Source organism: Hydractinia symbiolongicarpus, chromosome 4, assembly GCF_029227915.1.
Source record: "Hydractinia symbiolongicarpus strain clone_291-10 chromosome 4, HSymV2.1, whole genome shotgun sequence".
NCBI classification, from domain to species: Eukaryota; Metazoa; Cnidaria; class Hydrozoa; order Anthoathecata; family Hydractiniidae; genus Hydractinia; species Hydractinia symbiolongicarpus.
Genome location: NC_079878.1, coordinates 4,766,133 through 4,790,152, shown reverse-complemented (window position 1 = coordinate 4,790,152; position 24,020 = coordinate 4,766,133). Strand labels below are relative to the sequence as shown.

Here is a 24,020-nt window from a genome sequence, read left to right as displayed (position 1 = left end):
TATCATTTATATTTTATTTCAATCATTGATATATGTATACATAAATATATATAAAAAACGCAAACCAAATAAGAAAAACACTATAAAACAACAACAACAACAACAACAACAACAACAACAACAACAACAGCAACAACAAGAACAAGGAAAAAATAAGTTATAAGTTAAAATTGTAATTTCATATTGTGGTTACCATATTTGTTTATATCTTCCCCAGTCCTCTAGCTGCTCTCTTTATGTATTTATATTCTCGCACATGTTAGTTTAGATTTCGTTCTTTAAAAATATAGTCACGTTTTAAAATAAAGTTTTATTTGTATCCGAATTTATCTGGAAATTCATTGGAGCCCTCGGAGAGATACTTTGCTTATGTATCTATGGTTTTATTTAGTGGTTTTTAGTTGTCTTATTTTTATTGGTTTGGTTTAAAGTTTGGTGTTGTTTTGATTTTAAAAATGGGTGATTTCGCGAAGTACAACAAAGTTAGAAAGTCTGTTGTTAGAACTGCAAACAAATTAATTACAAGGGGAGAGACAATTATTTCGTCATATACCGATAATGTTGCAGATGTTCGTCAAATTGAGTCGATCCGTGATACTTTGATGGAAAAAATAGCGAAAGTTGCTGAACTAAACGAGTCGATTATGGATTGCTTGACAGAGCAGGAGGATATCGACAAGGAAGAAGATTCTAGTACGGAGGAAATGATGATGTTAAAGGATAAACTTCGTCTGTTTGAATCATTTTTAGAAAAACGATCAGCCAAAAAGGATTTTTCAGAAGCAGGAAGCACTTTCAGCCACAGTAAACTAATAAAATTGCCTCGCTTACATTTACAGCCCTTTGATGGGCATCCGGAAAACTGGTCGACTTTCTGGGATAGCTTTGAATGTGCCGTACACACTAATGACGATATTTCCGACGTTCAAAAAATGACCTATTTAAAAAATCTAGTAGAAGGTCCCGCTGCAAGTTGTATCGCTGGGTTTAGACTTAGCAATGAAAATTATAAAACCGTCGTTGATTTACTGAAAGAGAGATATAATAATAAACAGTTACTTATTTCAGCACATATGAAAAAATTACTGAAACTTGAACAGGCGAATAACTTAACTAACATAGAAACATTGCGTAATGTATTTGACAACGTTGAGACACAAGTGAGAAGTCTGGAAAATTTAGATGTCACGTCTGAAAATTATGGTCCGCTATTAATACCGGTACTTATGTCGAAACTTCCAGAAGAGCTTAATTTAATTATTAGTCGTCAATTTAACGACAAAGATTGCTGGGATATGAAGTTAGTTTTAAGAGCGTTAAAATCGGAGATCGAAGTTCGTGAGAAATCTGCATATTCTTTACAACAGCCACACGATAACAACCCGTTTTCATCATCGGCATTACCAGTTCACTATTCACATCAATCGAACCGTGATCTTCCGCACAATCAGTATCAGAACAATCAGCATAATTATCGCAATCATCAGAATAATCAGAATAATTATAGATGCATATTTTGTGACAAATCGCATAAATCACAGCAATGCCGAATAATCACTAATTTCGACGCAAGGAAAAACGTGTTACGTGACAAGAAGAGATGTTTTGTTTGTTTGAAAGGTGGACATTTAGCCAAGTCTTGTTATTCTAAGATTAGTTGTTTAAAGTGTTCGGGTAGACACCATGTTGCTATTTGTGATAAGAAAAGGGACGTTGACCAAGGTCGTAGAGATAAGGATGGAACCGAACAAGAAAAACCAGAAAATGTTGCTGGTGCCACTTCGTTGGTTACAAGTTCAAATTCGCTCGACATTCCGAGTTCCGTTATGTTGCAAACCGCTAAAGTTAAAGTTGTTAATACTACTGATCCTTCAAAAATTGAGAACACGAGAATTTTGTTCGATAACTGTTCCCAATTAAGTTACATATCGCCCGAGTTATGTGAAAAATTGCAATTAAAGGTTGTTGGTAAGCGTGAGATTTGCATCCGTATTTTTGGTAAACATTCGTTCAAAGAAACTTTAGATAGGGTGCAGTTTTCAGTGATCGGTTTAGATGGAGATAAAATCAACGTTGATTGTTATGTGAAAAATATTTGTCATCCTTTAACAGGACAGAATTTTAACGATTGTTTGAAGTATAAACACTTGAAAGACTTACGTTTAGCTGACAGTAACTGTAATAATAGAGATTTGAAGGTGGATGTCTTGTTGGGTGCTGATAATTATTGGAAATTTTTTGATGGTGGTATAGTTCGGGGTGAGGATGGGCCAGTTGCTTTAAATTCAAAGGTTGGATACATTGTAAGTGGACGCATAGGGTCGAGTGAAGGTAGTAGAAGTGCAGTCTTGGTAGCAAACGTATTGAAGATTGGGGCTGAGTTTGTCGAAGATAAGTTGGATAATCAGTTGGAAAAGTTTTGGTCCTTCGAAAACGCTGGTATCGAGGAACAACCAGCTGTTGAAAATTTTTGTGAAAATGTTAAATTCAGCGCGCAGACTAAACGTTACGAGGTGCGGCTGCCTTTTAAGGATGATCACGATGTGCTCCCTGATAATTATTGTGTTTCTTCAAAGAGACTTGAATCATTGAGGCATAAATTGAAAAATAATCCCGAATTATTGCGTAATTATAACAGTATCCTCAAAGAACAGCTTGAACAAGGTATCATTGAAAGAGTTACCAACGACGATTGTACCAAAAGACAAGTTCACTATTTACCACACCGACCAGTCATTCGTGATGATAAACCAAGCACCAAAGTACGCATGGTATTCGATGCAAGTTCAAAATCGGTGGGACTGTCTTCATTAAATGATTGTTTGTATGCTGGACCATCTTTAACGGAGCCTTTATATAACGTTTTATTGCGCTTTCGATCTCACAAAGTAGCCTTCATTGCTGATATCGAGAAGGCATTTTTACAAATTAGTTTACATCCAACCGATCGTGATTTTGTTCGTTTTATTTGGTTTAAAGATTTACATAATTTATCAGAACAAAACATTGAAACTGCAGAAATTGGTATTTATAGATTGAGTAGAGTATTGTTTGGTGTAAGTTCGTCACCATTCCTCCTTAGTGCCACTCTTATTAAGCATGCTGAATCGTTTAATCATGTTGATCCTTTGTTTGTACAGAAGTTATTGAGTTCACTTCACGTTGATGATCTAACTTCCGGTGGCGCTACTGTTAATGCAGCACATGATTTTTACCAGAAATGTAAACAACGTCTCGCTGAAGCAAATTTCAATCTGCATAAATTTCATTCGAATTCCGAAGAGTTGGAACAATTAGTTACCAAACCCCATGTTGCTCATACCGGACATGTTACCAAAGTTCTTGGTGTTTTGTGGGATAAAAAGAAAGATTCGCTCTTATTCACATTCGACGACATTTTATCGTTAGCGAAGGACATACCGACAAAACGACAATTGATTAAATTTACCGCTTCCATTTATGACCCTCTTGGTCTTATTAACCCTATTGTTATGCGATTAAAAACATTGTTTCAAAAAACCTGTGTAGGTAAAATTGGTTGGGACATCGAGTTGAGTGGACAGGTTTTGGACGAGTGGCGAGTTACGTACAATGATTTTAAAAGTTTTTCACATTTGAATATACCACGATGTTACGATGGCGGGAATATTGTTGATGTACAATTGCATGGTTTTTCTGATGCTTCTTTGAAAGGTTACGGTGCGTGTGTTTATTTGAGGTTCGAACATGCTGATGGTAGTTTTTTTACGAAGTTAGTGACGTCTAAGTCGAGAATCGCGCCAATTAAACCGGTCACGATACCTCGATTGGAGCTGTATGGTGCAGTGATGTTAGCGAAGCTGGTGAAGTATGTTCGTGATGAGTTGAGTTTGGTTTATGATATTTCTGTGACACGGTGTTGGATTGATTCGTCTATTGTTTTATATTGGATTAAAAATGTTAATAAGAAGTATGAGGTGGTTGTCGAACGGCGAGTTGGTATCATTCGTGATTTAGTTTCACCGGACAGTTGGTTTCATGTGGAGTCAAAGGCAAATCCTGCGGATATTTTGTCGAGAGGTTGTTTGGTATCTGAGTTGGTGAACAATAACTTATGGTTTTCAGGACCTGATTTCTTGCGCGACACTAACATCTCAGCTTCGAGTTTTAATTTCAGTAATTTCAAGGTTGATGATTCGACTTGTTTAATTGTTGGTAACGACGAATCAGAGGAGAGCACCGAAGAAGAAATTGATTTAAATTTTATGAACATTGCACGATATTCTAATTACACACGTTTATTGCGAATTACCGCATTGGTTTTACGATTTGTTGGAAACCTCAGAAAAAAGCGTCGTAAGGAAGAATTGGTTTTACATACATTTGTTACAAAGGACGAGCAGTTGCATGCAGAAAAACTGTGGATTAAATATGCGCAAAAAGATATAATTCAACTTCCGAGTTACAAGCAGTTACAAAAAGATTTACGATTTCAAAATATTGATGGTATTATTCGTTGTAAGGGACGCTTAGAAAACGCTCCTTTAGACTTTGATACTAAGTTTCCGATATTTTTACCGAAAAAAAATCCTTTAACTAGGCTAGTCATTTTGCATTATCATGTTCAAGTTTTGCATAATGGTTTGAAAGAAACACTTAATGCCATCAGATCGAAATTTTGGATTCCAAAAGCACGAAATTACATAAAGCAGTTAATCCGACAGTGCTATTTATGTCGTTATTATGAAGGGAAATCTTATGCGTATCCTGTTTCACCAGCATTACCGAAATCACGACTATCCAATCATCATCCGTTTAAACATACTGGTCTCGACTATGCCGGACCTTTATATGTTCGAAATGTTTATCATGGTGGAAGTATGTATAAAGCTTGGGTGTTCTTATTTACTTGTACCAGTACCAGAGCTTTACATTTGGATTTAGTTCCTGATGCTTCGTCTTCAGGTTGTATTCGTAGTCTTCGCCGATTTTTCAGTGAACGAGGTATTCCCTCTGAAATTATTTCTGATAATGGTAGTCAATTCATTGCCGAAGATACGCAACGATTTTCGTCAAATCGAGGAATTAAATGGCATTTTAATTTAGAAGCCGCTCCTTGGTGGGGAGGGATGTTCGAAAGACTTGTAAGATCCGTCAAACGTTGTTTAAAGAAGACTTTACACAATACCAGATTATCGTATGAAGAACTACTGACTGTTCTAGCTGAAATTCAAGCAGTTATTAATAACAGACCGCTGACATTTTTGTATGAAAACATAGGTGAGCAACCATTAACACCTAACCATTTATTATTTGGGAGAAAAATTAATTTGGAAGCCTCACATATTGATAGCGATGAAAATGAAAAAGATTTGTGTCAACGTTATGATCATTTGCAACGTATCATAAACCACTATTGGAATCGATGGAAATGCGAATATTTGACAGAGTTACGCGAATATCACAGAGTTGGCAAATCACGTGGTGAAACTTCTATTCGAATCAACGATGTTGTTTTAATTGAGGAAGCAAAGCAACCGAGACAAAATTGGAAAATGGGAGTCGTTGAAGAGTTCGTACCATCACGTGACGGCAAGAAACGGGTAGCTGTCGTTAGATATGTTCTCAATGGAAACACACATACAATAAGAAGACCGATAAACAAACTTTATCCTGTTGAATTAGCGAAAGACGAAGCTGAAAAGAAAGAAGAAGTAAATATCACATTCATTGACGAAAATGATATCATAACGAACATTTAAATAAGAAACATAAAGACATTATGTTATACATTTGTTGACACTTTTATAGTTTATCACGTATTTGTTATATATAAGATATTTAGGCAGCTAGGGGGGAGGATGTGGTTACCATATTTGTTTATATCTTCCCCAGTCCTCTAGCTGCTCTCTTTATGTATTTATATTCTCGCACATGTTAGTTTAGATTTCGTTCTTTAAAAATATAGTCACGTTTTAAAATAAAGTTTTATTTGTATCCGAATTTATCTGGAAATTCACATATGATTGAATTACACACAAAACTGACTCTTTTGTCAACTACAAAATTTCTACAACACAAAGTTTATATAACACAGTATTTAAATAAGAACTTTCCATAAACAACAATAAAACTACAGAACAATATTTATAGCGGAGAGTGTGCCGCAGTAGCGCGTTCGACATGTGGTCAGGAAAACAGTTCAATTGCTTCCATTAATCACAATATTAAAACATCATTTGTACTTTTAAAGATACAGAGATCCTGGCTACACCTTACAACCTTTGAATATCGATACACAATAGCTGCCATGATACTAAAGATGGCGGCGTTATCAGAATTTTTAATTGCTCGTTAAAAATACAATAGTCTAAATAAAAGCTAACTTTTTATTAATTGCAACAAGTCTTTTAGCTTCAATGCACGCCCATATCCACGCTGGTTTAACCACATGCTTTGTGGAGTCTTCCAAATTGCTAATCTAAAGATGAGCGCAAGTGATTCATACCAGAGAAGTTTATTTACTCATATTGAAGAAGAACTACTTTGTTCATCACTAACATACTGCCTGGCAGTGAGTGGGATTCGATCCGCGGTGCCAAGAACTGAAAGCCGCAGAAGAACCCAATACACTACGTGCGCAATATGTGAAATAAATAGTTTAAATAGTTTATCCGGATGGTGTGTATACATAGGTGAATGTTTAACATGGCACATCCGTTTGTTCATTCTCAACAGCAAATGTTTCACCCCGATCGTACCTCTGCTGCTCTGGAGAAACAGCCAGTAAAATCTCCAAGCACGGCAACTCTTTAAAGTAAATAACATAAATACTTACTCGCTTATTAGAAATGACATGGGTTGCGTTATCTAATTCGTAATCTTCTAAGACGTCACCATCAAAACTTTGAGCGGGGAAAGTCAAGGTAAAAATATAAGGTAATAATCCAGTATATCACACAGTTATACAAGAAGGGAAAACAGCATAACCTGTTCTAATATAATTTCTGCTCGCTATGTGACCCCTGACCCATCGTAACCCCTGCTCTTATAATTTTTGTTACTGAAATTATTTAACGTCAAAACAAGGATTGGTTATGTCCAACTTAGCTATTAAAAGGTTAAAGGTTGATGGTCCATGTCTGTAAAAGATACGCTATGATAAATCGCTTTAACTTCTTTGTGTCTTTAACTTCACTTTTTATAAGAAAACGCAAATCAGTAAACAAATTGATCAGCTCCTATGGTGAAAAATTAATCTTACCAGCAAAATATTCAACAAATATTTTTCCTGTCTCGGTTATTAATGAACGCATTTTAAACCTCATCTGGCAACAAAAACAATCATCTTTGCACAATTAGTAACAAAACAACCATTCTTTACAAATGTCGGAGAAAATTAGAGAAAAAAATCCATTTATAAGAGAAAACGAGGCTGGACTCTAAAGTTATATTTTTACTATTAGAAACAAAATAAGAACAAATGAAGCCGAGAAAAGCTTTAAATAGTTTATTAGTTCTAACAAAATAATAGTGTAATAGGTTAGTTTATTTGAGTTGAAATTATTTTGTAAATTTATAAATTTTCTTTGCACATATGATTGTTCATTATAAATTTTTATTTCGAATTTTTTTATTTTTGAAAAAGTTGTTCTAAATTAACTTTTCCTGGTAAAAATTAGTCGGCACAAAAATTATTTACCGACATTGTTAAGCTTAGTCACAGTCATCCATTTAACTTTGACTATACGACTATGCCGTTCAGATAAATTCGAGCGGTAGAAGTATGTATCTAAAAACAGGTCTGAAAATATTAACACATACAAGAGGTACAACTGACACTGTTATTATGACGTCTCACCTGAGGTTTTGACGGAGAAGGATCATCATCCTTCATCTCGACGTCGTCATCATAATCGTCACCGTCGGCTGGTACGTCGTGACTATACTGTTCCAAATGTTCTTTATTCTTTCGATAACAACTCGATCCATATTCACACAACAGTTTCTTCGGTATCTAAAAAATAGTGTTCACACTCGCGAAAACAAATTGTGCGCTTCGGATTGTATGATAAAAAACAAGAGTGCAAACAATTAATGTTCATTTAACCAATTTTAAAAAACTTTTTTATTTAGATAAAAAGCATAATTTAGGAATGTGGGAAGTTTTATTTTAGAACTTCTTGCACAGTCTTTTTTTAAGAAAACAACCTTTTTCATCAAATTGTGCATGTTCTAGCTAAATCGGTGAATTAGCCGATTATATATTATATATGTTGATGTCAAGCCACTTTTTCATTTTGATTAATTACTCTTCTAAACGTCAGAGTTATACTATTTGTCTTTCCGTAAATACTATGCGGGTGGTCAAATTATCGCACCTTTCCTTTGCAAGACCTAATATATAATAGTTAATAGAATAATATATCAATAATAAAAAGTGTAGTATCGTGTTTGACTATACCTTACTCTCTGGCACGTCATCGGTAGCATTCGCAGGCTTTCTTTTCTTTCCTGGAGAAGACATTTTTTTTACTTCTTTCTTGCGTTTCGAAGAGAAAGCTTCTGCATCGTCAATGATCTTCGTCGCAATAGTTGTATGGGCTGTTTCTACGTCTGAAATAATTTAAAAATTACCATTTTAGACGTAATGGGTAAATATTTCATATTTTCATACCAAGTACAATTTTTTTCCAAATTAAGCCAAAAGATAAAGTTTATATTATCATATTATTCGAATTTTAACCGTTTTCGTACAACGCAATAATTTTCTCATAATTTCGTTTTTATAAAAGTCGTAATTAAAGGTGTGATTTTTCAAGCCACGACGGCTTCTTGTTGTCTTTTATCAGGTCGCTTCATAAGGTGACAGGACATTCCTCCTCCTTAACACAATTGCCCCCGGATAACTTCAACCTAGGACAATTCCCATATCCTGGATAACTCCCCCCACCCTGCTAATTCCTCCTGGATAAGTGTCTCCCTCTGCTAATCCCTCCTAGATAATTGCCACGTGGAGAACTTCAACCTACGACAATTCCCATATCTTGGATAATTAGCCCCCGAATAATTGTCCCACTCATCGGTTAATTTCTACGATGGGTACTTTTAATAACAATACACCCTGGATAACTAAAACAATCCCATCTAGGACACCTTATTCTAGATAATCCCACCAGTTCCTTTTAACGAATTGAAACAAGGTTATCTGATTTGCACGTTTCTGGTTACATTTTGACGGAAAAAAACAACCTGTGCTAACCAACAGGGAATATGGTCTTAATTGATTATTGGGTAGTTATTAATGGGTAGTTCATTTAAAGGAAGAAATTAGGGAATAAAAATTGGTTGAAGTTAGAATACATACCAGTAGTTTTTTTAGATTCTGTGAACAAATGCTGAAATAAAAAAATAATTACATATTAATACTAAGAAACATTATAAAAAAACATTTTTAAAAAAAATAGCAAAGCAACACTCAATTGAAGCACCAAATATTTTAATGATCATTATCGTTCAAATATAAAATCGTCAGCACTGAATCAGCCTCGATTTGATTAAAAATTAAGCAACATGGCGACGGAGGAAACGATTAGTTTTTTAACAGTATGTACTTTAATTAAACCCGCTTATTCGCTTATAGGAACTAGTGAGACATATCAGTACACGTAAACGTGCACATTAAATTCCAAAGTGCTGCAAAGATGATGGGCCGAGTGGGATTAGAACCTAAGACCTCTCCGCTTGGCAGGTGATTGCTTTGCCGACTGGGCTATTGATCTGACGCTATCTTGAACATACAGTAGACGAGGCGAGGATACTATTTCCTTGCGACATACCATGAGGGCGTATGTTCTCCCAGTGACTTTTCTAGTAACACGTCCTAACGTGATATGACCGAATGATGCACATCCGGAGATCTGCTTGAGGTTTAAGTTCTACTCGATCCATCATCCTTGCAACACTTGGGAAGTTAACGTGCAGGTTTACGGATACTGATTAGTCGTTTGTTTAAGAAAAACAAAACGGAAGCAAGGTTCTTACAAAAGGGTCCTATGGATGTGATTATGACTCCTACTCGAGTTACATAAGTCAACCAATTTATGCTACATTCTAACATTCTCTTTATAATTTTATATTTAAAACTTAGTTAACTAAGTAGAACATACTTGCAGTTGTTTCAAACTTGTAGCTGTCTTCCAATCTTTGTCGTGTCGAATTTTCGTCACTCTTGGAAAGCGAATTGATATTCCGTTTGCAGTGTGTGTAGTCGATTCACTGAACTCCGCTCCAGTTATTTCCCAAACTTGAGAATTCTAAAAACAAAATAAAAATAGAAAATATTAGAAAAAAAAATTAACGTGTCATTATCTCGGTCACAAACATAAAAACTCCAGCACCCTTACATGAAAATCAAATTTAAAACTTTACCTTAGGATTGGTGATCACAAAATCCGGAAGAATAGATCTGTTTACATCAAGCCAAGATGGAACTTTTGCTGGATCCTGTATAAAGTTAGAAGGGTATTCAAAACAAGAAATGGGATGGAAGGCTGAATATGAGAATGAGAAGCATTTTCGACAATAATAACCAGTGTCGTGCATAATAGCCAATTTGTTCTAATATTAGTTGTCATTTTCGCTTCCTTAACAACTTGATTTATTTTTTGTTTTACCACGAGGTTCATTGGTTAAAAATTTGTTGCCACTGGGAGTCTAAAGTTATTCTGGTTTATTTATCTAAACAAATATGTTTCAGATCCTCTCTGAGAGACTCTACCTTGCTAATTTTCGTCATCTTTAATTGTTTTTGCAATTTCTTCAACGTATCATCGTCGTGTCCATTTCCACATTTTGCAACAGTCACCCACGTATCCTTCTTGTCGTCATAGCAACCCATAAGAAACACTGACATCATCCCACCTGTGAGAGAAGACAGTCTGTCAAATAATTTCTTACCACAAACCTTAATTGGTGGGGCCGGTCAACCCTTTAAAAGTACAAAATAAGAGTGAAAAAACTCTCTTTAATATGTTTTAGGTATAAACTAGCTGTAAATAAAGAAAGGCTCGCATGTAATATCTTATGTAGGTAAAACAAGATAAATCTAAGCATGAATATTAACGAAAAGAAATTGATGAACATCCTGTGATTTCTACCTTTATTTCCAGTTCCGTAGTATGCTCCCAACACAACCAAGTCAGCTGTGTCCGCCATTGTGCCCTCATCTAAATAATCTTTCTTGATCTAAAGAAATAAGTCAAAATATTAAAACGAATTCTACATAGATGAAATTTAAAAGGTAAAATTACTCTAACCTTCAACCAGTGTCTTTTTCCAGGCTCATACTTGCTCTAGACACGAAAAAACAGTAATGTACGAGGTTTTAACAGTACCCAAATAAACTTTGTCCGAGTTGAGTAATATAGATGAACTCTACCCACTTTTTTATCTTTGACAACCAATCCTTCCAAGTTTTCTGCGAAACACTTTTTCAACATTGCTTGCAGTTCAGAGGGTTTCTAAACCATTAAAATGAGTTTATTCATCGATTTAAAAGTAGACTAAACTAAAAAAAAAATTCGGTGGAAAGAAAATTTGATAAATTTGTCATTTTTTGGAAACAAAATGCACGGTGAATTTAAAAGATAAGTAAATTTGTCCCCCATTAAATTAAATTCCCACTTAAAACATCAAGTTTCAAGGCCACCAAAATTAAATTCCCGCCAAAAATACCACTTTTTTTAACCATTGCATTAAATTCCCGCCAACATTTCCTTCCTTTTAAATAACACTGAATTAATTGTTTACCGTAAGTTCTTTCATTTCGGAGTGTATGATTCTGTTGTCTATTTGTTTCACGTGTTGCAGAAGAATGGAACGTCGCTCATCGATTGGTCTAAGCAAGATCATCACGTGCTTACAATTAATCGGAATGTTGGCGGTCGGTGAAATGGATTAACATTGACCAGTAAAGGAAGTTCATATATTTTTACGAAAATTAAATTTTGCAACAGGCCAAAAATGGTTTCTTAAGCTCGGAAATTGTTATGAAATGAAATTACTAAATATTAGCAAATAAAATACAGGTTTTTTAAAACGATAAACAAATTGAATACAAGATATCTAAGATCATAATAGATATAGAAGGTTCAACTTAAAGTCACTTCTAATACGAGTGAATTATTTGAAGAAATTGTGGTGTTGTTGCTTGATTCAATTCTGCGAAGAAAGATTCTCACAAAAAATAAGAAAAAAGTTGCACAATAGAAATGTTAAAGGTGTTTTTCTTTATTTACACATTTGATCTGATTTCCATCTGTCTTGTGAAAAACACAGGCTAAATACAGTTACTGAACCACGACCAACAATGATGACTTGAAAAACTCGTTCATACAAAGCAGTTACATGGAAATTACATTTTGTAGCTGCATTGTGTATAAACAGAGTACGAATACTAAAACAATACCCTATGGTACTAATTTCTTGACTTGAAACCCGTAAATTTGAAATTAGCGCTTTCCCAGCAGCACAGAGAAATTAAATATGAAGACATATAAAAAAATATCTAACTTACTTATGCAACAAATTTTCGTTATTAAATTGTAGAATATCAAATATGACGTAACAGACAGTCGCATCTTTGAACTTTGATTTCTAAAAATAACAGCAAAAAATGCACATGTTTTTTTCTGTTATAAGTATACTGGATTGCCAACTCTGATCTGCCATTATGGAAAAACCCTTTAGGTATACACTTTTTATAAACAAATGTCAAGGCGAGACTTCTTCAAAAAATTTTAGGTACCAGATAGCATGTGAAGATTTGATATCACAAAGGTCTTCAAGAACTTTTCAAAAACAATAGAATTTTAGTTATACATTGCTACTCTATTCTAACATGTGAATATCGTGAAAAAAGAAAAATGTTTTCAGATGTTAAGAAGAATATAAGCAATTTTTGCTGTTTTTGTTAAAGCCGATGTAACGTATTTCATTTACATTAGAAGATATTTAATGCTATCCCAATTCCCTTGTCTCTTAAGTCATCAAACATATCAGCTTAAATGTGTTCTTATATCATGATTTTATTGTTTAATTAACATTTTAGGAAGGACATTTTACTAAGTGGTCCTAAATGCAATATTGGTCCTAATTGGCTCACACTTATAATGTTGATGTGTCTTCCAGCATATTATTTCAGTTTAATCATTTTGTGGCGCAAACGATTGTAAAATTTCGGGCGATCCTTCTATTATTATTATTAAAGAAAAGTAAAATAAAAAAATTAAATAATGAGTTTTGTTCTGTTCGCGAACGATTGCATTAAAATTTCACTCATAAAGTCTAAAGACAGAATAGATAGTAAATAAAATTTTCAAATTCCAACAAACCTTGTGTATTCCTAAAGTACCAAAAGGAAGAGGTTTACTTGTTTTCGTATCCATGAGAAGAACCTAAAAATTGAGGATTTATAATTTTAAATAAATATTTATTACATCTCTAACCTCACGAAAATACAGTAAAGCGATCACGTAATTATAACAGAAGTCATTTTACGTACTTGATGCAATTAAGGCAAGACAGACAAATTTAGGCTTATATAACCTCGAAAGTTAAAGCAATGGAAAGCATGGGTGATTGTTTTTTTCCCATAAATTTCTGCTGCAATAAATATTTTCCAGATTTCCCAGATTTTTGAAGATGACTTATAGACCTGTTATTTTAAATCAGCTACAATTGTTGGACTAACAGAAATGTCTAAAACTGAATATCCACAATTTCTTTTTGTATTTTTCTATGTAAAACTTAGTTAATGTTCATATATGAAAACTATACGAAAGAAGTTTAGCCATGTGTCTCCATTGTAATATCTTGGAAGGGAAGACCTTTTATTTGTTTACTTTTTAATGGTGTTTCCAATTTTTCATTACTAGTCGGTGGCCCGTGAAAAATCCACGGGTTTGCCCGTTCTTTTTAAACCGCATAGCGTGCGTCTCGCTACTTTCGGTATCATTTTGCGTGACAGACGGACAGACGTATACGGGTACTATAATATAGATTCCCACAGGTTTGAAATTTTCTTAAAGTTCATTCTTCCATTTGCTGACAGTCGTTTTTTTCTTTTAATTTAGCATTTTGTTGATTTGATTCTTCAAAATTTTATTGTATTTTACTTAATTATCTCGTCCATTTTTTTTAAACGTTTTTAATACAACCAGATATTTAAGACCAAGTCCTTTAACACTTTCTGTTTTTATTAAATTTTAATGGTGACTTACTTTAACAACTTCTTAATCAATTTTTTAATTATAAATATATCAGTTACTAAGGGGGCCACATGTAGCCAGGGTGAAAGATTCACTACATGACTAAACTTTAAAAGCAATTCATTCACGAATTCAAGCTCTTGCAAGAGCACAATTAGGTTTAACCATCAAAATTTTTATTATATTAATATTATTTTTAACATGACACTTTCAAAGTAATTTCAAGCTGAGTTAAATAATTTTTTCTAAGATACAATCATATTTAGTAGTTTTAAGCTGAAATTTCACTCCAGGGCAAAAGTGCAGTAAAAGTTTATGCATGTAACCACATAAAAGAGTTTTACCACAAGTGATGTGAAAATCCCACTGGGTGAATGTCATTCCAGGTGAAATACTACATGCAACAGGCCAATATTCCATTCCAAAATCATCACATAAACATCAAAAGAACTGTATAGCTGTTCTAACTGCTTTAAAGACTACCTCAACGTTTGTATAAAAAAACTACCTACTTAATGGAACAACCTTACTATGACTATTACTAGGTTTTAATTCCAGGGTAAATAATGTACATGATTTACACACCTCTCCATCCAGTATAAGACTGTCACCACCAGGACATGCTTTAGGAATGTAATCTTTGATCTCTGATATCTAAGTAATACAGGCGATTTCATTAAAAAATAACAGAGAATTTTTTTCTTTAATTTTAAATCTTGTAAAAACCATTTAGAAAAAATTGGTGCATAGTTTCACACGGCACATTTTTAAAATCCCATAACGTCCTGAAAAAGGTTAGGTTGAACGCAAAAAGAACAGTATCAAACTCTACCAGACCAAACAAACACACAAACAAACATCAAAGTAATTTCAATTAAATAACCTTGTGCGGCTGAACTGGTTTCAAACTTCTGCTAAAATACTGAAATTTGTCTCCATCTTTGTGAATCTAAAACAAAAACATAACAAGTCGTACAAAAATCGACATGTCATAGCGTAAAGTAATGAATTTCGTTGCAAAGGTTAGTTATACCTGGACTCGTTCACCATCATACTTAATTTCTGAAAACATTCCATTTGGACACTTCTTAAAAGCATGCTCCACAGACTTACAAGCCTCTGCCAACATCGGTTTTACTGGTGTCATTAATGTAGCACGGATACTCAACTTCTTTTTTAAGCCAGGAATAGAGCTATCTTCATTACCAGAAACCCATTTTTCAATGACTTTCTTAAGGTCACTGGAAGCTTGATATGCTGCATATGCATTAGAATCAAGAGCATCAAGACTAAATACAAACGATATGTAAATTATACATTCATTGAGAACTACTGCTTACATGGGCTCTGCTAATTAAACATTTAAATAGATGACTCTGACTGTTATACACAGCTAGGTAAGATTCAGAACCAAATAAATAAATAAAAACAGTTGAAAAGCAACATACAAATGTTTGGGACCAGTATTCATACGAAGATCATGCTTGATCAACTTTACAATCGTGTTTAAATCTTCTTCAGTGCATCTATAATACAAACAACAAAGGTGTAATACTATTTGGTTACTCAGTATTTCTGTTGATTTTAAGAAAATGCATGCATTAATAGTCTGCAGGCTGGAAATGTTTGGTCAAATTTATGATGTGAATTATGGAAGTACTATGCAGGAAGATAGATGAGATATAATCAAGGGGTCAAGTCTAAAGAAAAGCCATTGTACAAAACAAAGAACTAATCGACCTGAAAGATGCAACTTGACAGATATGGTTGAGAATGCTTTCAGTGATAATGGTTATTCCTTTTATATTATACTTTTTAAGCTGATAGCTATTTTTATCTTGTTAATACAAGAAATCTATAATTTTTATTGGTTCTAACGACACAGCATAACTTTTAACTTTGTAGCAACCTTAATGATACATAATGATACATAAATGTAAAAAAGTAACATCGGTGGAAAATTGCAAAATGTTACATGCATAACTTTAATAATATTTTATGCTACACTATATTTGCCCAAACAGTCATCTAAAAGATATTTCAACTCTTCCAATGAAATTTTAAAAGTTTGAAATCACAATCCAAGGGTTCCTATAAATTGTAAAGGTAAATATCAGATGCAACCAGTTCCAACAACGTCCTTTACAAAACATTACAAGCAGTAATATCATGCCATTTATATACACTTAAATACTTTTAAATTCAATTTCGATAGTGTTTACATAAACATTTACATTTTTGGTACAACATCAATAGCACTTAAGCAGAGTTTGTGTGGTAGACTGACAAATTAAACTCAAATTGAATGTTTTCTTTTTTGATGAAACCTTTTTTACATACAAAGGAAGTCTTCAAAAAGTAGTCCTTCAAACTTATTAGGCAGACTGTTGGATAATAAATTTAAAGTTATGTATCAGCATAACCTTGAATATTACTTTTGGTACATATTAAAAGTGCATACTGTAAACCATATTAACATCACTGCTAAGTTTTATTACTTCAGTGTTATCCTATTAAGTCTCCAATAAAAGCTCATTAACGAATACTTAAAGAATTACATTTAAAGTTATAATGTCTCTGGAAACTTCCACTTGAGTGAAAAAAACTGGCAAAAATACCTTATTTTAAATATTTTCTTGACAGTATCAATGACTTGTCAATGTAATATACATACTTTTTGCTGATTTTTCGTAACACAGATATTTGGGCCTCTTCTTTTGATACAGATGCAAGTTCATCTAAATAATTATTGACCTTAAAAAATAAGAAATTTAAAGTAAACATGACAACAGGATTTTTTATTGGCATAAATATTGCAAGGATATTCTTTAAGTTAGAAGCCACTTCCCATATCTTTTACAATTACACAAGTCATGCAAAATAAGTACAAGTCATGCAAATAAATTCAACTATAAACTCACATCTTGCAATGTCAGAACACTCTTCTTGCTTGGTTTAACAGATGACTCACTTTCTACAAAGAATTCTTTTATTGTTTCTGACACAACTCCCTAATAAACAAAGTTTTTGTTTCAAGTTGGCATACTGTCCAAAGAATTCCAATACTGTTTTTCGACTGTATTAAATAATAAACACACCATAAAAATTATTAACACTGGTCGAAATACATATGATTTTTTAACTTTAAGTTGTAAAGTGTCTCCTTGTAGTGCAAATAACATTAAAAAAAAAAAGATTTTCCAATTTTTTTAAAAAATCCAAAAACGAAACATAGTGTAAATTATTCTTGTAGACTAAAATATGTAATTAATATATTGTAGTTCATTTTGGGTTGTGTTGATGAGTTGATAGCTAAAAAAATATTTTTTATTTTTTATATCTAACCTTTTACATTCTGAAATATTTTTATACCCAATAGAATGAATTAACTACATCTTAAACTGATAACCCAATCTTTAAGCAGTGATCAATTCACCCTATGCACAAAGATAATAGAACTTCAATTCAAATTAATTTTAAGCTATTTATTCATTTCTCATAGTTTACCCCCATTTATAAAACATTGGTTTATCCCCTGCTCTATGTATAAAAAACAAACATACAAATTTGAATTTATTCTACAAAGAAAGTTCTTGAAACAAGGCACAAATTTACAGCACTTTGATCTTAAATTCTTGGATATAAATGTGAAATGAACCTCCTTTAATCGCGAATAAATGAAGTGTTACAATACAAGTTGTATTTTCTTCGAAATCAAAATAAATTGTGGTTTGGTAACAGGTTTTTCTAAAAATTCAGACTTCCTTTTCGAAATGCTATATTGTTGTTAAAGCTTATCTCCCTTAAAAAATAAGTTCAGCTCGTATGAAAGACCTTTTAAAGTTATCTAGGAATCTTTTATTTTTTTGAAAAATCTCTTTTATATTTCTTAAAAACGACTTAAAAGTTCACTGAAAAAACGAAATTATGACATTTAATTCCTCTTATTGAGCATAATTATAGTAAAACACCTAACTAAATGTGTTAAAAAAACATTGTAACCCCATGTTGCTTGGCAACTGTTAAATGAAAATACTGTCAAATACAACATCTTAATCATACATAATTAGTGAAACTTCTAAGTTCAAAATCTAGAAAACCAATAAATTTTTAAAAAACAAATCCTTTCACGATAAAAGGTGAGCTTAATTTGTTGAGACAAGACAAGGTTTTACACCTTTTGATAGAGCTGTGTAATTAAGCTACTTAATCTTGTCTCAACAACTAACAACAATATGCTGTATTTTTAGAAAAACGACATTTAAAAAGAAAGATATTTCAGCCTTACAAACCCCCTTATTTTTATTTTATTTTAAAATGGTAGTAAAACATGACTTTAGATTCTACATTACAACATTAGAAAATTGTAGAGAAATACTTATTTAGCAGAAAATAATAAAGTAAAAAAAAGTACCTGATCCTCTAAATGATTTGTCATTTCTTGGATATCTGTTTGGAAAACCTAAAACGCAATTCATAAATATTGTGAAAATTGAGAAATCAATCAATATGAAGGAATAATAGAAGCCCCTCCTTCTCTTCAAAAAATTTTTTAGACAAAAAGCTTTCTGTAAACTCCTCTGTATGCAATCCTAATGAAGTGACTCAAATAGTTTTTTCTACATGGTTGTAACTTAAAGGACCACAAGTTTATGATATAATTAAATTACTTTCATGTTAGCAGCCATTATCAAATCAGTTGCTTAAGATTTCTAGATTAGTGAAGGACACTAATTTAAAAATAAAAATCAGTGAAATCGATAAAAAAACTTAAATAAAAGGTCATTTTACACAACCCTTTTTAATTCATGGCAATTCTCTACTTCATAGCACATTTTGTCGATTAGGACTCTGTTCAGTAAAATACTAACTTGTGTGACAACAGTCCGCGAGAATGTAAACAAACACATTCTGAATGAACAAAGCCAGGGAATGCTAAACTGTGCCTTCTGTGATTGTCTAAGAGCAATTTTATTTATTATATTTTGAAATAAATATCTCTATCAAGATAAAATAATGTTTGACCGTTATAAATACATAGTTTTCGAGTTTTAGACATGAGTTATCACTTTAAAAAAATAAGTACTACGTGTATTTGACTTTATAATGAAATTTTTCTAGTGTAATTTTTGTACCAACATCTTGAAGACAACAGGTGCTTCATTTCATTTGTTGGACTTAAAAATAAAACTTCAAATGATTATGCGCAATAAAGTGTACTGGAAGTGATTTTGTGAAAAAATAGTCTTAAAGTTCTTTGTTTACCTACTTTCGCATGTTGTTAAATTGTTGAAAATGATGTTTTACTGGAATTTAACTTGTCTTCTTCATTGCTCCAACCTGGCGATAATATATAATCTCTCTTGGAAGACCAAGAACTGAGTTTACCTCACAAGTTCTAATTGAGCTATGCACGCCTTCTGATGTCACAAATCAACAAAATATGCAAGAACCAAGTATATATAGTTTTTTTTCGTTAGTTCTCCTTTAAATTAGGAAATCAAAAAATGTGTTAAACAGACCTTTGCAGAAATACATACATGGATTAAAAATACTTCTATAAGTGCATTACCATTACAAGTGAAATTACTATGGAAAGAAAATGTTAAAAAAAGAACGTACCTGTGAAAAATACTTCAAGAGTTGCTTATCTTTAACATTGTAGATTCTTTTTTGTGTTCCAGGAAGTAAAAGCTTTGCCAAGAGAAACAAATCCCCATCATATTTACCTAAAAGACAATTAAACTAAAATATTCCAGCAAATAAATACCTTTTTTGTAGCTAACATGATAAGGCCCCAATTTTTGTTAATACTTTGACACTCAGCAATTGCTGAAGAAATTGCCAAAGTGTTAGCAATTACAACAGGTTTACTTTGGTAATAAATTGCTAAAACATAAACTCAGACTCTGCTTCTACTATGATAATTTAGCAATTGATAATTTAGCAATAGTTTATGGCGCCGTAGATTAGTGGTTTATGGCGCCGTAGATTAGTGGTTATAGCTCTCGTACTCTGTGCGGGAGACCGGGGTTCGATTCCTCTTGACGGCGATTCAACTTGGGCGAGTGAATGTTACCATAGCTCCGGGTTAACCCAAGCCATGTGAGGGAAATTGGGAAGATGGCACACTGTGTGGGCCGTTGGATGTTGCCGGGAGTTGTCTAGTAGAGCGCGGGCCCTAATTGGGTCTGCGTCGCTCAAAATGAGCATTAAATACTCTAGGACTCTCCATCTAAGCCATGGCCCCTCCTGGAAATAATAGACAGGGTATATCCCTCGATATTTGTGAGGCTAGCCATGTAAAATATGCACATCTATCTCTATCTATCTAGCATTGTAAAAATTAAGACAGTATCTGATGAAAACACTTTTGGCTTAAAATCCTACACATCTTAATCATACTTATTGACACAATTTTACTTGTTTTATAAAATAAGCTGAAAGTGAGATTTTGTTTTAAAAATTATGCCAAAAAGCACTTGAAGTGTTTCCATTCAAAAAAAAGTGATAATTTATTCTTTCGATATTTAATATACTAGTTTTCAAGATGCAACGCAACGCTTGTCTTAATTTGAAATGGATTGTCAATTGACCACTGTGATATTGTTCACTAATTCTACATTTTATTTTCATCAAACAAATATCACCATATGGTAGTGTTCTACTATCAACAACTAATGAAACATTTTTTCAAGCAAAAGGAATGCAAAGTAAATTCCTAAATTTACCATATAACCATGGTAATTTTGCTAAATCAAATATTTCTGAAATTTAAAGGCTGATACACAAAATTTGCACTAGCAATCAGAACTATAATTTCATAAGAAATTTACCAGGTGAATGAAGTACTGATTCAGGCGAATGGAAATTAGCTGTTTTACACTTGAAATTAAGGAGAGCTTATTTATCTTACAAGATGACATGACTGAGCACATGTATATCTTTTAAATTAGCAATATCCTTAATAGTCTTTTATGTTTATATATATTTCTTTTTTTTAAATAAAAATACAATTTTCATATATAAACTAAACTGTAACACTTCTGAACAAGGTTTTAGCTAGCATATATTTTGCCCATTGAACACAAAAGCCGTTAGATAGATAGATAGATTCCTGATTGGGGCCTAATGTCAGCTAGATACTATCTCCCATTGCGACATGACCCGATTGCAGCAACGGTCTATACGGCATTACCAATGGAAGAAAGACCCTCATGCGAACGTCAAATGCAGCGAAAACGAGTTTGTGTACAAGGAAGGGTGTAAGGAGTATTGGTGGAACGTACCGGTGAAGACAGCGACAAAGGTTAAACACAACAAACCCGATATCATCCAGTGGGATTTACAAAGTAAAACATGCAAGATTATCAAAATTAGCTGCCCTGCTGATGTAAACGTTACATCAAAGATATGCGAAAAAGAGAACATTTACGGACCTTTATTACGCAATATGCAGTTAATGTACAAAAACTATACCTTCTCGTTAGTGCCTGTTATTGTCGGTGCACTTGGAACTGTTCCTAAACGCTTGGAAAGCAGTTTGAACAATCTCGGTTTCACGCAAAAGGAAAACTCTAGCTTAATACGAACAATACAGATGCGCGCAATTAGCGGCACAATAAAAGTTTGCAAAACGTTTTTGAGATTCTCTGTGTAATTGTTCTTAGTCTCGACTGTCTTGATCCCACATTAATCTGAATATGTTACATCTATTGCGCACACCGCATATGCTTTTCCGTAGGCCGGACGAATGTGTCTGCAGTGTGCACAATAGGCAATTACTAAGTTTTAATTAGGAAGTTTTTTTAAAAAAAAGATTTTTTTATTGTTAGTATTTTCTGCTTTTCTGGTATTTACTGTATATATATACATGTATTTTTAGCGAACGCCTTGTTACTTTGTTAGTGACCGGTTAATTGTAAATTATGTCATTATAGAAATAAATATTAATCGACCATACATACATACATATATCGTTGGGTTAAAAAAGTAAAAACAAACAAGTTAAAATAAAGCAAAAGCTTTTCGGTATAAAACCATCGTCAGTGCATATAAAATGTTACTATGTTACAATTATTCAGTCAGTATAACAAAATAAAAAGCATCATATCAATCAAAAAATTATTTTGGGATTTTATTGTGTACATACAATAAGGATATTTTGTTTCTGATAGTAAAATGAAGTAAATTTATTCATTACTTTAGTTGAAAATATTTCTTTACATAAAACAACAACAACAACAACAACAACAAATTTAAATTTAAAACAGAATAAAAATTCAAGATACAAAATGCATCATTACATTTTTAAGTGCAATTTTTCTAGATGTTATATTGGAAAAAGTATCCTAGTGAAAAACATGAAAAGGTATATGTTAAATTGACCACTTAAAAAAAACAAATCAAAAATTAACTTACCTTTTTTTGATGAATGCTCCTTAATAAAATTTTTAATGATTGAAGTTTTGTTGTTATAACTTGGTTCATCGGCAAGCCTTGAACATAACTGACAAAATTCTTGAAATGAATCAACAGGTTTAGCTGTCATCTAAAAATAATAAGCAATATATACTAATAATTGACATAAACTAGCAACAGCGAACACAATGTAAAAGTACAAGAAGGTATGTACAACAATGCTAAAAGTTGTGTTGGATTTAACGTAAACGTTGGTGTGAATTTGGGTTCTATACTTAATCTTTTGTTGTTTGTTTTAGTCTTAGAAGTATTGTCAATGAAACCCAGAGCAGGGTGCTCATAGAAGTTATTGTTACAGATGACTTGGTTTTCATGGTGGAGTTAATTGAGGAATTAGTTGAAAAGTTTAAGAAGTGGAAGAAAGAACTACAAAAGAAAGGGTAGAGAGCGGCTGGTGCATTCTGCAGTTCATACAACATGCGCAATCATTTTGGTAGGCAACCTTGTCCCCAGGGTCTTGCAGCCCCTGAGCCGTTATTAAGGAGTTGCCAGCAATGACCCTGGCTGGTCACGTGACACAAAAATACCCAGTAACACTGGGAATTTATGAAATTTCAAAGATAATGAGATGCAAATTTGGTCCTTGCCTTAAAAGCAAGATTTAGAGATGGAAGACAAAACTATTTTGTCAATAAAAGCAAAATTGTCAGAATATTACTAGCGTAGTCCATTAAAATTCATGAGCTCTCTGCCTAGCTAGCAAACGTGACATCCTTAGACAGCTTTACTCAACCACATATTTATAAAGGACATATTAAATGGCTATGATTTATGGAATCTTGCATTTTTCAAGTTTATACTCTCAAGTAAACTGCCCCTATAGCAAAGCATTTAATGTTTTATAATGAAATGACTACTGATGCTTTTTAATGAAATGACTACAGAAATCAACTGCAGTGAAAATGGGTACTATCACTATAGCTAGCTATTAGTTAGATGTTCACGTAATTTAGACACGCGCTCTAGTAGTTAGCTAGCTAACTACCAGCAGTTCTGCAGGAAAAGACTATCGAGATAAATTTGCTTTAGATCATGTTGAACTAAAAAAGGTATCTTTTTTTGCGGAGAGAAGCGGAGTGCGCGTCAGCGCACGAAGCGTAGCGGAGCCTATTTCCTCATTATATAAGCCAAATAAGAAGGAAATGTAAGTACGGTGGAGAGTATATAGGATTTCGTCCCTATACATCCAAATTATCATGGTTACTATGGAAATATTAAAATTTCGTCCAAAGGATCACAGTAATCCAGCGATTTAATATGGTCATTCTTAATTACATTTTTTAGTAAGCG

The 24,020-nt window shown here is 33.0% G+C and overlaps 2 protein-coding genes across 5 annotated transcripts; one reads left to right on the top strand and one right to left on the bottom strand.

The window, feature by feature from the left end:
* LOC130640858 (DNA ligase 3-like) lies at window positions 1-23,762 on the bottom strand. 4 transcript variants are annotated; one of them, XM_057447436.1, is made up of 24 exons: window positions 22,671-23,761; window positions 19,872-19,978; window positions 18,664-18,711; window positions 17,171-17,260; window positions 16,924-17,003; window positions 15,698-15,775; window positions 15,283-15,538; window positions 15,133-15,198; window positions 14,835-14,903; window positions 13,374-13,436; window positions 12,557-12,636; window positions 11,791-11,878; window positions 11,424-11,501; window positions 11,298-11,333; window positions 11,139-11,226; window positions 10,760-10,902; window positions 10,411-10,485; window positions 10,149-10,295; window positions 9,347-9,377; window positions 8,444-8,595; window positions 7,841-7,996; window positions 7,135-7,220; window positions 6,818-6,884; window positions 1-6,460 (listed from the first exon to the last, which is right to left on the bottom strand). In XM_057447436.1, exons 1-24 carry the CDS (start codon window positions 22,798-22,800, stop codon window positions 6,350-6,352), a joined length of 2,325 nt encoding a protein of 774 aa, XP_057303419.1. In that variant the 5' UTR covers window positions 22,801-23,761; the 3' UTR covers window positions 1-6,349. The 4 variants fall into 4 exon arrangements, 2 of the variants coding, with proteins under 2 accessions (XP_057303419.1, XP_057303420.1); XM_057447437.1 differs by lacking the exons at window positions 19,872-19,978; window positions 22,671-23,761 and adding exons at window positions 19,121-19,208; window positions 19,519-19,825; XR_008982398.1 differs by lacking the exon at window positions 1-6,460 and adding an exon at window positions 7,682-7,771 and having other exon boundaries at window positions 6,853-6,884; window positions 22,671-23,762.
* On the top strand, window positions 456-5,741 carry LOC130642172 (uncharacterized). Its single transcript, XM_057449256.1, has one exon. The coding sequence runs from the start codon at window positions 456-458 to the stop codon at window positions 5,739-5,741; it is 5,286 nt and encodes a 1,761-aa protein (XP_057305239.1).
* Window positions 23,763-24,020: the final 258 nt, after the last annotated feature.